This window comes from Protopterus annectens, chromosome 6.part0, assembly GCF_019279795.1.
Source record: "Protopterus annectens isolate FY-2018-M chromosome 6.part0, PAN1.0, whole genome shotgun sequence".
Taxonomy (NCBI): domain Eukaryota; kingdom Metazoa; phylum Chordata; order Ceratodontiformes; family Protopteridae; genus Protopterus; species Protopterus annectens.
The window spans coordinates 422,961,468-422,976,619 of record NC_056737.1 but is presented as its reverse complement, the minus strand read 5'-3'; the positions used below and the strand labels follow the sequence as shown (position 1 = coordinate 422,976,619).

The window sequence follows — 15,152 nt, the reverse complement described above, 5'->3', positions numbered from 1 at the left end:
GTCAGGACAATTGGATGTGCTCGATAGATCTTCAGGATGCGTACTACCACATCAAGATGAACAGATGCTCCAGGAGATATCTCCGCTTTAGGCTGGGAGCCAGTCACTACCAGTTCAGGGCCCTGCCCTTTGGTCTCACTACAGCCCCCCGTTTGTTTACCAAATGCATGGCAGTGGTCGCGGCTCACTTGAGACGTCAAGGATTCCAGGTGTTTCCATATTTAGATGACTGGCTCCTTACCGCCACCACCAGACATCAGCTACTTCTATCCAGGGACTTCACCATCCAATCTTGCCAAGCTATAGGCATTTCGATAAATTTCAAAAAATCTGCCTTGTCGCCTTGTCAATCTGTTACCTTTATAGGCGCCACCTTAGACACACTCAATCTTTCAGCCAGACTCACAGAGCAGAGTGTGTCAGACATTCGGAACCAAGTTTCCCTTCTCCTACAATGCAACAAAGTCAAAGCCAGACTAGTGTTGAAGGTGTTAGGACTCATGGCAGCAGCTATTCCCCTTCTCCCCTTAGCTCACTTTCACATGAGAATCCTCCAATGGATGCTGTTTACTCAATGGTCCTATCAACAGCTCCCGATGTCACATACCATATTGATAACCCAATCATGCAAGAATCAACTGTCTTGGTGGATCACATCACCTCAACTTCTCCGAGGAAGACCCTTCTCCCCCCCCCCCTCCAGTCGCCACGTTGACAACGACGCCTCCCTGATCGGGTGGGGGGGGGGCATTATCAGGGCAGGACAGTCCAAGGCACGTGGCAACCTTTCGAGCGCCACTTGCACATAAACGTCTTAGAGATGAGAGCAGTGCTTTTAGCGTTGCAAGCCCTTCACGGCTCTCTTCCCTCTGGGACTATTGCAATTCAAACGGACAATATGTCCGTAGTGTGGTACATCAACAAACAAGGCGGAACCAGATCATACCCTTTGTGTCGAGAGGCACTCAGACTTTGGCAATGGGCGATCTCTTCTCAACGTTTTCTGATAGCAATGCACATTCCCGGGAAATCCAATGTTATTGCAGACAAATTGAGCAGAGCAATTCTCATGCCCCACGAGTGGTCTCTGAAGAAATCAGTTCTAGAAGAAGTATTCCTAAGATGGGGCCAGCCTAGCTGCGATCTTTTTGCTACTCCCCAAAACAGCAGGTGTCACGACTTTTTCACTCTCTTCCCGCATCCCACCAGAGACGCTCTAGTCCACGATTGGCCCCGGGGGCTTCTATATGCCTTTCCCCCCTTTCCACTGATATCTCATCTAATTCAGAAAGCCATCGCCTTGAGAGTGACAATGATCTTCATTGCCCCTTACTGGCCTCGACAGATGTGGTTTCCCTTTCTTCATCGTTACCTTTTGGAGCAGCCTTGGCATCTGGACCCAGTACCAGATCTGATAACCTACCAATCAGGTCAGCTGCACCAATCTCTGCCTTCTCTGAACCTCACAGCGTGGTTTCTCCGATTCCAACCTTAGCCATGCTTCCCACAATATCTCGCTCGGTCCGAGATATTTTGATAGCCTCTCATAAATCTTCTACCCGGAAGATTTATAGTAGCAAATGGAAACGCTTCTCTCTTTGGGCAACATCAAGAAACATAGATCCCTTTACTGCACCTATCCAGAATATTCTAGACTTTCTAGCAGCACTCTTTCATTTAGGATCTTCTGCTTCTACCATTAGAGTTCAATTGGCTGCCATATCAGATTTTCATGTTGGTGTTTCAGAGTCTAGCATCATGGCTCACAAACTCTGTAAAGCCTTTTTAAAGGGCGTATTTCTTCTCAAACCTCCAATCAAAGATCCCCCGCCTCAATGGGACTTGAACTTGGTTCTGGCATCTTTAATTCTTCCCCCCTTCGAACCGGCTTCATGTTCTTTGAAGTTGCTTTCTTGGAAGACACTTTTTCTGGTAGCTATAACTTCAGCGAGAAGGGTATCTGAACTCCATGCTCTGTGCAGTCGTCCTCCTTACTTAATGTTTCACAAAGACAGGGTATCCCTCCATACTAATCCATCCTTTTTGCCTAAAGTTTCCTCTCAAATAAACCTAAACCAAACGATTGATCTCCCCGTCTTTTTCCCTAACTATTCGAACAGATCGGAACAATAGCTACATTTTTTGGATGTTCATCGCCAACTTAGATATTACTTAGACAGGACTAAACAATTCAGGAAATCTAATCAATTGTTTCTGTCATATGCGGAAGGGAAATTGGGCCTTCCAGTTACTAAAGTATCCCTCTCTAGATGGCTCACCTCTACAATTACCTTCATCTATGAGATCAGACATCAAAAACTACCCTCAAGACCTAGAGCTCATTCAACTAGGGCATTAGCTACATCCGTAGCTTTTCAGGATAGGCTGCCAATAGATTCCATTTGTGCGGCAGCCACCTGGGCTTCTCCTCATACATTCATTTCACATTACAAATTGGACATGGTTTCCAGAAGCCGTGCCAATTTTGGTTCCACTGTTCTCAAGAGTCTGTTCCGATAGGCCACCCGGGATAAGGTGCTAGGGACGCGGCCCCATCCAGCAAGAATGAAGGCGAGATTGACAACTTAACATTAAGAAGTTATGTACCTACCATAACGTTCCATGTTAGTTGTCTTCTTCTCGCCTTCTTTCTTGCGTCCCACCCTCCTTCCCCCAAGCCTGGACAGACCGACAGGAATTCAGTTTGTGTTCTTCCTCTGGAAGTTGTCATTCCCACACTTTCTTCCACCTCTTTTATCCTTGCTGTGGTCTGCGATATTTTTTTTTTTTACGCAGATTGTTTTGAGGTGGGTTTCCCTTCTCCATTCAATGGAGACTAGGATTGCTTGGTATAGCTATCAAACGAGATCTGAGTAGTTACCACCTAGCATTGTGGGATATAGGGGAGCCTCGAGCCGGTGGAATTAGCTCTCGAGCTTTAGTATTGGCCGAGTCGGAACCGAGGATCGGCTCCGAACCCATCCAGCAAGAAAGAAGGCGAGAAGAAGACAACTAACATGGAACGTTATGGTAGGTACATAACTTCTTATTACCCCTGGACATCATTGAATTCCTGAACAGGTTGACTTCCTCCTTTGGGAGATTTTGAAGAGAACAGCGTGGCTGCTACAAGGCTACCTAGTGACCAGGAGGAGGGGGTGCTTAGCCTTAACTCCAATAGAGTGAGATCTCACTTTAAGAAGGTGAACCCCAGGAAGGCTATTGATCCTGATAAAATACTGGGCAAAGTAATTAAAGTTTGTGCAGACCAACTATACTCAGCTCTAACTGATATTTTCAACACCTGTCTTATTCTTGGTTCCTTCTTGCTTCAAGACGATGAATATTGTCTCTTTCCCCAAAAAAAGCTAATCCAGCCTGCCTGAATGACTACAGACCAGTTGCTCTAACTTCAAATGTCATGAAATGGTTTGAGAGGTTAGTTAAAAGGCATCTGTCGGCAAACCTTCCATCCACCTTCGACTTTTCTGCAGTTTGCTTGTAGGGCTAACAGATCCACTGCGGATGCTATTTCAATGGCACTCCACCTCTCACTTGATAATCTGGAGGGAAGAAACAACTGTGTCAGGCTGCTGTTTATTGACTTCAGCTTTGCATTCAGTACAGTGGTTCCAGTGCAGCTCATTGGCAAGCTTGTACATCTTGGAGTTAGCAAGCTCATATGCACCTGGAACCTTGACTTCTTAACGAACAGACTGCAGAAAACATGTGCGGGCAACAACACCTCAGGCTGCATAATACTTAGCATCAGTGTTCCTCAGGGTTGTGTGCTAAGCCCTCTGTTCACTGTCCTCACCCATGAGTGTTCTGCATAGCACACCACCAATCACATTACTAAGTTTCCAGATGGATACTATGCTTGTGGGCCTCATCAAAGGGGAGGATGAAAGAGTTTACAGAGATGAGGTCTACTCAATGATCGGCTGGTGTGCTAAGGACAGAATGTTAGTAAAACAAAACAAATCATTATTGACTTTAGGAAAAGGTCAACAACACACTCACTGCTCATGATAAATGGTGAAGAGGTGGAAAGGGTCAAATATACAAAGTTTTTGTGGGTGCACATTTCGCAGGATCTTTCTTGAACTGTGAACACAACAGTTGGTCAAAAAAGCACACCAACTTCTCCACTTTCTCAGAAGGCTCAAAAAAGCAAAGCTCCCTCCTAATGTTCTCGCAACATTCTACAGAGGAGCAGTTGAGAGTAATTCTCACTAGTAGCTTCACAGTTTGGTTTGGGAACAGTACAGTAGCAGAAAGAAGTTGCAGAGAGCAGTGCGGGTTGCTGAAAAAGTCATGGGCACCAACTTACCATCAATCCAGGATCTCTTCATAGCAAGAAGCATTAAATCTGCATCCAAAATAATTCATGACTCCTATCACCCTGCACACAGCTGGTTTTCACAACTGTCTTCGGGCAAGAGATATCAGAGTATCTGCTGCAGGACCACCAGATACTTAAACAGATTCTACCCAACAGTGTTGAGACTTACAAACTCTGATACCAGCCACCGATTATTAAGTCAGTAATCATTCACAATTCGCAGCTCAGCTGAAAAGTGTGCAATATCTTTTTTTCATTCTTTGATGTAGCAATATATTTTCTTATTCATGTGCAATTGCCTGCTGTTTGTCTGAAGCAGATGAACAAAGAAGGACAATCTTAACATGTGCAATCCTACTCTGTCATGCTGCCATGTACAGTATTCTTCTTTATGACTGTCTGGTGGATTGCGCGTTTTTGCTGTTATTGGTTGGTTTATTCTTCTGTGGGTCTTGTATTGAATATCTTTTTTAAATTGAAATGTTATACTGTTCTTGTTATCCTTGCTTCCTATGTAATCTCGAGTTGATACTCGGAATTTCATTTAGACTGCACTTGTGTAGTCTTATTACTTTGACTACCAAGGACAGAGTGAGTGGGTAGTGACCGCAGCCAATGGTATACTTAGATGTATCTAATGGAAATACGGACTCAGAAGCAAATGGATAGTGTTTCTGCTCTGCCAGGTCGTGCTCAGGAGACACCTTTATTTCTGGGTTCAGTTCTGGTGGCCATACAAGAAGAAAGAGATTAGTCTGCTGGGAGTTGTCCAAAGGAGAGACACCCAAAAGGGTACATGGGATGGAAGGGGAGAATGTGTGACCAGAAACTAGAGGACTTGTATTCCTTCTCACGTGAGAATAGAAGAGACGGCAAACTTGTGTGTTAGCAGAAGAACAGATCAGGAAGAAGTGAAGGGGCTATCTTGAACAGGTTGGGGGGAGCTCAGGCAGCAGATTCTAGGAGCTAATCATTTGTATCTGTGAAAGCATTTCTTCACAAAGAGGTTGCAGACTCCTGAGGGTAGACTACCAGAATGGGTGATGCTGGGGACATTCAGAAGGAAGTGGGACAAATGGAGAAGAGGTGAAGAAATATTAAATGAAGTGGAAGTTAGACTGTTGAATGCATTTGGAGCTTACAAGAAGCATGTTGTTTACTTTGCCGTCAAGCACCTAGAATGTAATGATTCTGAAATGAAAATGGAAAAGGAAATTAAAGTACAAAAGTGGGCAACACATCAAAATAACTCGTTTTCTTTTAAATTAATCCTCTCTGTAGCTTTCCTACTGTATTTGCATATGCTTGAATGTAAAGAAAGTCAGACTATATTAAAACGTGTCTTAAGTCTTGCTGCTTGTTGGTACGTGCTGTAAAAAGGTTTTGTTGGAACCAAGAAGTAAATGGCATATTTTGTCTTCCAGAGTCCTCATGGTTTGCAGTTGAGGCATAGTGGAAGTCCCAAGTTTGCAGTGAAGACTCGACAGGCATTCTACCTTCAGACAACTAAACTGACCAAGATTGCCAGACGTTTGTGTCGAGACATCCTACGTCCGTGGTATGCTGCAAGACACCCCTATATGCCTATTAACAGTGCAGCTATAAAAGTAGAGTGTGAGTACTGCAGCATGAGGACTAAACTGCATCATTGATTACAATTTGTAAATCCCTCTTTATTTGTATTTCATCATTAAAGGGGTACTACTAACTAAATAAGCAATGTCTAATTAGTTTGCCTTTTTATATTACTCTCAGAAATTAGTTGTAAATTCATTATGTCAGATGTTCACTTTTTCATTGATGTGTAAGTGATTAAAATGCTTTGCTTCTAACAAATAGTCTGCTGTGTGTGAAGGAGAGGAGACTTCCTATGTCCACAATTGTCATGTTTCTATGAGCTATTGCATGATTTGTATTTTCCACTGCTGACCAAGATTGCATGCCAAGTTTTGGTGTTAATTCCAAGACTTTTTTCTGTTAAAAAAATGTTTCAAAATGTAGCTGTTAATGCAGTTTGACCATATACAGTTTTAATATAGATTGTTTGAAATGTAGAGATCCACTTTAGCAAGTCCTGTAATGCTGATGTAATGTGCTCTTTAAATTTTTCTAAAGGTCACACCTTCAGTTCTTCTGTCTCCTTTACAATATGCAGTACTTCGGTTACAGTTTGAGATGGTTTCCGTTTTCTAGTAATCACTTTTTTGGCAGTTGGTAACATTTAACATAGTAAAGCCTTACCGTGTCTAGGTTGTTCATATCCTGTGTTTCATCTCAAAAGAATCATTTCCTTAGTTACAACCATTTGCTTCCCCTACATTTCTGACAAAGTATTCTATAGCTCCCTCCCAATCATCATAAGGCCCCCCAAGAAAGGAGGAGAAACCTAGGAATCTCCTCCCCCCCCCAAAGCTCTCTCCTCAGCAGATGTGAAAGCATCCATGGGACGGATGGTGTCCCAACCTGTGTGCTCCATGAACTCAATGAGGAATTCTCCCTCCCCAAAAGGAGAGAGTTTAATCTATACCAGACCTCAGTAATCTTTGCCATGGGTGGCCGCCCAGGTGAGAAACTGCTCTCTCCAGCAACTTCCACCCTCCACCGACCCTACCGTCCTCCTGCTGTGTGCAAGTGCAAACTCACTGAGAATTATGGAGAGGATCATAATGGAACTTGCTAATAAATAATGGAACTCTGCGGATAAGACATTGGAGGACCCAGACTTTGCACTTGTCAAAGGGCACAACCAAAGGCGGTGCCTAACGGTTTTTTTGATTTTGAGACAATTAGACTTGATGAGCCTATCTGCAAAGCCATGGAGAGTATCATTACTGAACCCAGGCACGACACACAACCCACTCCAGGTATATTATAAAAAAAACTCATCATCATGTAAACCCATACATCACACAATGGGTTTTGCAAACTGGACTCAAAAGCCTGTGTCAAGTGTGGTGTCCCACAGGGGTCCAGTCCTGGTCCACTCTCAACTCATCTACTTTTTTCTCACACACAACACAGGAGGGTTATAGCTGACAAAGTTTGTTTGCAGATGACTACAAACTGCGCCATAGTAGAAAACACATCGACACAGATATCCTTTCAGAAGGGCTCCACAGAAATGGATAACTGGTGCCAGAGCCATGGCCTAAAAGTTAATGCCCAAATGCATAGTCATACCCCTTTGGGAAAAACAAGGTTACCCCTAGCTACCATATTGGTGGCATCCACTGAGAGCACAGAAGATGACAGTAGCCTTTCGTTTGACACTCATGATGAAGGGATTCACATCTAGATCAAGGGTCATAAGCCCCCCCTGCACTCATCCAGACCTATGATGATTGGTTGAGTTGCCCCATTGGGGAATGTAGTCATGCCCTGCACCTCATCACTCATTAGACCTATGATTGAGTACAATGCCCCATTAGAATGTATCTGACCAGACACCTGCAGCAGCTGAAAGGCCCAAAAGTTCCTCACGGGTCAAAAAATAGTCTTATGCTGCCCGACTGAAAGAACTCCAGCTCTATTCAGTCTCAGAACCACAAGGCGGAGACTTAAACCTTGACACGGTTATTAATAGAACATGCTGGAGGGACAGATTCATCACCCAGAGACCCTATGCTGTGGAACAAAATCGGTACATGTGAGGCAGAGCACCCTCGCTGGCCTTGTTCAAGAGGAATCTTGACCAATGGATGGGGGGTCGCAGATATACCCCAGGGATTACTTCAGTGTCACTGCTTGACAGAGGCACAGCAAAATAATAGGCATAGTTTTATTCAAACTAAGTGGTGAAAGCCAAATAACTATGGGCTAGGCTTATAAATGCCAAGTTTTTAAAATTTGTCATCTTGTTACACTCCCAAAAATCATGTTCCCAATTGCTTCTTTCTTTCCCCTCCAGCTTTTTCTGTCTACCTGATGAAAAATTCTCTGATGTCTTCTTGGGATATAAAAATACCTATGCAAGCACTTTCAAGTAAGACAGACATCCTCCTGTTGTTCCTTTGTAAGTTGACTTTCCAGTCTTTCTTCCCAGTCTTTTCCAATCTCCTTGATTGATTCTTAGAGTTGACATGCTGCATTTTATATGCCCTAATAATTATCCATTTTTAACACCAGCTTTTGTTCCAGACTCAACTAAATAGTGCTAAAAGAACTGGTTGTTCACTTAGCATTCTCCCTTCCCTTTTGGTTTGCCTGTACTGTTATTAATTTCTGATAGGGAAGGCAGTCTCATCCACTCTCTCCATTCCTATGTTTGCTTAGTTCTTAGAGTGCTTTCTCCTTCTTCATGAATGTAGTAATGTATATGCTGGTGGTTGAGGTTCTTTGTAATCAGTGTTGCAGTACTAGATGTCCTTCAAGGATGCATCTGCAGTCATAACATATGGGTTGTCCTGCCTCAGGCAGCCCTTCGGTCGGCCGGATTCCAAAGTCTGGGTCTGGCCTCGGCTGATGTCGCACTTTCCCCGACGTCAGAGCTTCTGGGGTATAAAGGCATCAGCCGATGCCATTTTCCCCAGTCTTTCTTGCCGCGCGGTGCCCGAAGCAGAAGCTGTTCGCAAGTGCCGGTCAGTCAGATCCAGAGATTTCAGCTACCGAAGACTTCGTAAAAAGCTAAGTACCCCGTTGGGGACTCTTTCTTGCCTCAGCCGATGTCAGACAAAGTAAATAATTGTTTAACTTGTGGGAAACAAATACCTCATAAGGATTTCCATTCTTACTGCCTTCCTTGCTTAGGCCCAGACCACGACGTATCAGCTTGTTTAGCCTGTGCCTCCTTCAACCGACGGACTCTTAGATGTCGGTCGGAGTTTGCAGAAGAATTTTTTGGAACTGATTTTGCATATAAAATGCCGTAGGAGACTCCGACTACGCATATGGCCAAAAAACGCAAGGAAAAGGACCGACACTCGCGGCCCGCGGTTTCGGCTGAAACCACGGCTAGGCCTACCGCGAGTGTCTCGGTTTCGGCTGAAACCGAGTCCTCTGTTCTTCCTACGACCGAAACCATACCTCTGACAACCGAGGCCAGAGGCGCCCCGGCTGAGTCTGCTACAGATATCCCTACCGAAGCTAGTGCACAAGAATTGTCCGACACCATTCCTTTGGACATTTCTACTCCTGCACGTGGGGCAGCTAGGCCCCCAGCTTCTATGTCTATTAAGGCCTTCTCCAGGGCTAAAGCTTCCAAACTTTCAAAAGCTTTGCCTGCCAAATCTACTTCTCAGAGGCCTTCCTCTAGTTCTCAGATTCTCAGTCTTGCTGAGGACCTTATATCTTTAATTAGGGGTTCCCAACCTCACCCAGACAGGGCCTCCCAACCTCCACCAGACAAAAGCCCCAGGACTGATCCCTCTGAACCTCTCAACTCTGATTACTCCACGGATGGATCTTATTTGTCAGACCAACAGGAAGGGGCCTACTCGCCTTATGAGGATTCAGATGCAGAAGATTCTATTCCTTCGGCCTCCCCACCTGAAGAATTTTCCTTTGGGGAAACTTTGCACTCCATGAGGGAGCACTTTCAATGGCAGGGTCAGGATTTTTCTGATTCTAGAAAAAGATTAAGGACTTTTCTGCATTTGCCCCAGCATAGGCCCTTAGCCATACCACCTGTTCTAACTGTAATTGATGATGTGTATAATGATGTCAGTTCTGCTCCTGATTCTCTTCCCCCGGCCCCTGCCAAACCTGACGGATATTACAGGGTCCCGGATTCTCACTTTCACCTCTATAAAGCCCATGCTGCAGACCCAGAAACTATTTCTCAGGGCCCAAAAGGGGTTGCAGTTGCTACTGCCAAAAATCCCCTTCCCTCTGAAAGAGAGTCTAGAGCATTAGAGAGATGGGGTAAAAAGGTTTATACATCTGTTACTCTTTCTGCCAGGGCATTAAACTGTCAATTTCATATGATTCAGTACCAAGAATTTTTGTTAGATCAGCTGAATAAGAAGCTTTCTTCTCCTGAACCTTTAGACCGTAAATCCCTTCAGGATTTGGTACACAACTCTCAGCAGGTCAGTAATCATTTCTTAAAATGTGGCTATGATGCACTGGAGGCTTCATTTAGATCAGCTATGACTGGGGCAGTAATTCGTAGGCATGCCTGGCTAAAAGAGCAATCCTTGCCAGACCATGTCAAGGCTAAACTCCTTGATGCTCCAATGGAGAAACAAAACTTATTTGGCTCCCCTGCACAGGAGATTCTAAAGAAAGTGGAAGAAAAGGCAAAATCTGTGCAAACAGTAAAGGAATTTCTGCAGGTCCAACCTCCGAGGTTCAGCAGGAACTGGCCTACAAAGAATTGGTCCTTTCCCGACACCTCCAGAGCACAGAGGGGCAGGAATAGACGCCCTAGAGGCAGAGGTCAATCAAAGGGTGCCTACAGGGGCCGTCAGTGGCAGCCTGCCAACCAGAGGGGTAGTGCCTCAGCTGCAACTACAACCACTACCACAGAACAGACACAATGACTTGACTCTGATTCCGCCTACCAGGGATCAACTGGAAGTTCCCTTGGGCGGAAAGCTGGCTTTATTCTCGAACAACTGGCATTGCATTACAAAGGACACATGGACATTGCAAACAATAGACAAAGGATACAGGTTTCACTTCCACACTTTACCAAAAAGAAGCGGAATGCCAAACCTTCCACCAAACCAGAAGGCAGAGGCTTTAAGACAAATCAACAATTTACTTCAGATGAAAGCGATAGAAAAGGTACCATCTATGGAACAAGGCCAAGGATTTTACTCCAGACTATTCCTTGTACCAAGAAAAGAAAACGAATGGAGGCCTATTCTCGACTTGTCCGCACTGAACACATATCTCATTGTGCTAATGCTGACCCTACAGCAACTTCTTCCCATGTTGGGCAAGGAGTCTTGGCTGGTGACTCTAGATCTCAAGGAGGCATACCTGCATGTCCCTATCAGACAAAGTTGCAGAAGGCACCTCAGATTTCTTGCAGGTTCAGAGCATTATCAATTCTCAGCATTGCCCTTTGGCTTATCTACTGCGCCCAGAGTATTCACGAAATGCCTGGCATCACTAATTGCACATTGCAGACTTTATTTATTATTTTATTTTACATTTCAGGGAATTCAAATTTACCCATACCTGGACGACTGCCTAATACAAGCAGACAACAAGACAAAATTGTTAAAGGATTTGGCCTATGTCATACACCTGCTACAGGCTTTGGGATACACAGTCAACATCCAAAAGTCAAGACTAGTGCCATCCCAAAGGATAACCTTTTTGGGTGCGGATTTGGACACAATCACTCAGATGGCTTTTCTCACAGAAGGAAAACAAAAACAACTTCCAGATTATTTCATGACTTTGACAAGACAAACTCAGCTTACTGCAAGGAAAGTCCTGCAGGCCCTGGGTTACATGGCATCCTGCATAATCTTGATCCCACATGCCAGGCTGCATATGAGAAAATTACAATGGTACCTAAGGAATGTATGGTCTCAACACAGACACAGTTTAGAAACCATGATACCAATCATTCCATGCCTTCAAAAGGAATTCCTGTGGTGGGCTCAGGCCTGCCAGTCCAACAGAGGGTTGCCTTTCAACAAACCAAAACCAAGGCAGACCATCACCACGGACGCCTCAGACCTAGGATGGGGAGCACACATGGAGGACAAATGTATCCAAGGCCTATGGCCTCAAGGACAGCTAAGCATGCACATAAACCAAAAGGAGATGCTGGTAGTGAAGAATGCAATCGAGGCATTCAAACCATTCCTCCAACAAGGACATCTGTTGATAAGGACAGACAACACCACGGTCATGTGGTACATAAACAAACAGGGAGGCACACATTCCTACCCTCTATGCCATCCGGCACACATTCCTACCCTCTATGCCGGATGGCAATGAATCTGTGGAACCTATGCCTGAATCTCAATATCCAGCTACAGGCCAAATTCGTACCAGGCAAAGAGAATTCACTAGCAGACAGCTTAAGCAGAACTACCTCGGATGCTCACAAATGGATGCTGCATCCAGACATCTTCAAACTCATAACAAAGAAATGGGGAATGCCAGAGATAGATCTGTTCGCCTCCCAACTCAACCACCAAATGAAGAAATTCTGCTCAAGGACATACCACCCACAAGCCTGGAGGGTGGACTCTCTCTCATTCAGCTGGAATGCCCTAACAGTATATGCCTTTCCACCTCTCCCATTGATGTACAAGGTTCTACTGAAGATCAGGGAGGAACAGCCAAAGGTGATACTAATAGCTCCGGACTGGCCAAGACAACACTGGTATCCGCTACTGAGAAGCATGTCTCAGGCGAACTCATGGCCTCTACCCCTATGGCCTCTTCTTCTAACGCAGAACAATTTCAAGACCCTGCATCCAAACTTGAAAACTTTGCAACTAACTGCCTGGAAAATTCCTTAAAACCAAACTGTTTTATCTCAGAGGGTCAAGGACATTATCCTGGAGGCTCGCAGACCTTCCACAAGGAAAACATACTCAGCCAAATGGAAGAGATTCCTCATTTGGAGCACATCAAAGGGCACAGATGTCACAGTGGCAAACCTAGCACACATCCTAGAATACTTAGCAGAACTGTTCCACAATGGACTGTCTTACTCTTCCATTAAGATTCATGCTTCAGCAATTTCAGCAGAATACAATATGGATCCCCCTATCTTCTCTCACCCTCTTCTCAGACAATTTTTGAGAGGGATCAAAAATGTTAAACCTCCAAGGAGACCCCCTCTAGCTGCATGGGATCTCAATTTTGTGCTGGAAAAATTGACACTACCTCCTTTTGAACCAGCAGCATCAGCAGACCTACAGTTTTTATCCTGGAAAACTGCTTTCCTTCTGGCAATCACTTCAGCAAGAAGAGTATCCGAGTTACAGGCATTAATGTCAGTGCAGCCTTTTCTTATTTTCCACCAGGATAGTGTGTCACTGAAAACCAATCCTACTTTCATGCCAAAGGTGGTATCCAGGGTATCCTTGAACCAAGCTATTCATTTGCCTACGTTCTTCCCTAACCCACAGAACAAAGGAGAAAAACTTTTGCACACCTTGGATATACACAGACAACTACGCTACTATCTGGACAGAACTAAAACCAACAGAAAAACTGACCAACTTTTTGTAGCATATGCAACGGGGATGCAAGGAAGAGCAATTTCCAAACAGACAATTTCAAATTGGATAGGAAATTGCATTCGCTTTTGCTACTCCTTTCATGGAAAGACAGCTCCTGAAAATATCAGGCCTCATTCCACAAGGGCCACAGCCACCACTACAGTTTTCCTACAAGGGGTGGCTACCAAGGACATTTTAGAAGCTGCTACTTGGAGCTCCGTGCATACATTTGCCAGGCATTATAATCTACCTTTATACTCCAGATCCCGAGCAGGGTTTGCAACTGCAGTTCTGCAGGGGATCCTAACTACACCATCCTTCTCTTAGTACCTCCTCCCCCAGTTTGGCTATGGTATTCTACCCATATGTTATGACTGCAGATGCATCCTTGAAGGACATAGTACAGTTTTGTACCTACCATAAATGTAGATGTCCGATAGGTATGCATCTGCAGTCAGGATTACCCACCCTCCTTCCCCTCTGTGGTATTCCTAGGGTGCTTACCCCTCTTTCAGCTAGCTGGGGGAATCTATTATGGTGTATTTGTTTGTTTGTATATATGTATATATATATATTTTTTGCTACTGTTTGGAACTTTTCAGCATTTATCCAAATTTAGCCTTCCTAGAGGGCACCTGGGGCAAGAAACACTGAGGAAAATGGCGTCGGCTGATGCCTTTATACCCCAGAAGCTCTGACGTCGGGGAAAGTGCGACATCAGCCGAGGCCAGACCCAGACTTTGGAATCCGGCCGACCGAAGGGCTGCCTGAGGCAGGACAAGCCCATATGTTATGACTGCAGATGCATACCTATCGGACATCTACATTTATGGTAGGTACAAAACTGTACTTTTTGAGTCTTGCTGCTATGCAGAAGTCTGCAGTCAGCCCAATTCACGGAGTCTTTGCATCATCCCCAATTAACAGACATCCAAGGGCCAACAATTTGGATGGTGTCATTTTCACTTCTTTCTAGACGTGCACTCCAGTGCACTACTCTGTTTATACCGCTTACAGTCCTTCAGTCAGCTCTGTTTCCAGAGGTCTCTCCAATCTACTTTCAGATGAGTACCCCACTGGGGAAGCTTCTTTCTAACTAAGGTTTATAAAAGTAAATAATTGTTTAAAGTTTAGGAAGCAAATCCCACATAAGGACTTTCATTTGTTATTGTTTATTTTGCTTGGGGATTTGAATACAACATTTCTAATTGTCAGTATTGTGCTGGTTTTATTCCAAAACCTTGAAACAGGGTTGAAGTCCTTGCAGCTCACATGGAATCTTCAGACCAACAACTCTCAGCCTCATTGCACAGCTTAGCGTTGGCCAGTTCCCTTCTTAAGAAATGTAAAGTTAAGAAGCTGAAGCAGTAGGATGTCGCTGAAGTCTGACAGTTTTCCATCAGTGACTTGGTTGAGATGCCCTTGCAGTCCCCTGGCCCGACTACTACTATGCCTGAGCCCTCTGGCTCATATGGTTCTTGATGTCTTTGAGTACATCTCTGTGCACCCTGACTCCTCCTCCTGCTAGGAAGCCAAATCACTTGTATACAGTGCCTGAGCCCCATAAGAACCTATACAAGAACCCAAAGACAGTGGTGTGTACAGAATCTGCCAAGGTCACCTGCAAGGGTGCAGCCAGAAATCTTTTACCAAATGGTGGAGAAAGCAAA

General features: G+C 44.6%; 1 protein-coding gene across 5 annotated transcripts in view; it reads left to right on the top strand.

Annotated features, from left to right (window-relative positions):
* The window catches only part of MTA1 (metastasis associated 1), a 3,368,231-nt gene that overhangs the window by 2,506,177 nt on the left and 846,902 nt on the right, over positions 1-15,152 (top strand). For all 5 annotated transcript variants that reach the window (XM_044074165.1, XM_044074166.1, XM_044074164.1 and 2 more), the window contains exon 14: positions 5,770-5,959. In XM_044074165.1, the coding sequence (XP_043930100.1) occupies positions 5,770-5,959 (190 nt within the window). The remainder of the gene's footprint in view (positions 1-5,769; positions 5,960-15,152) is intronic.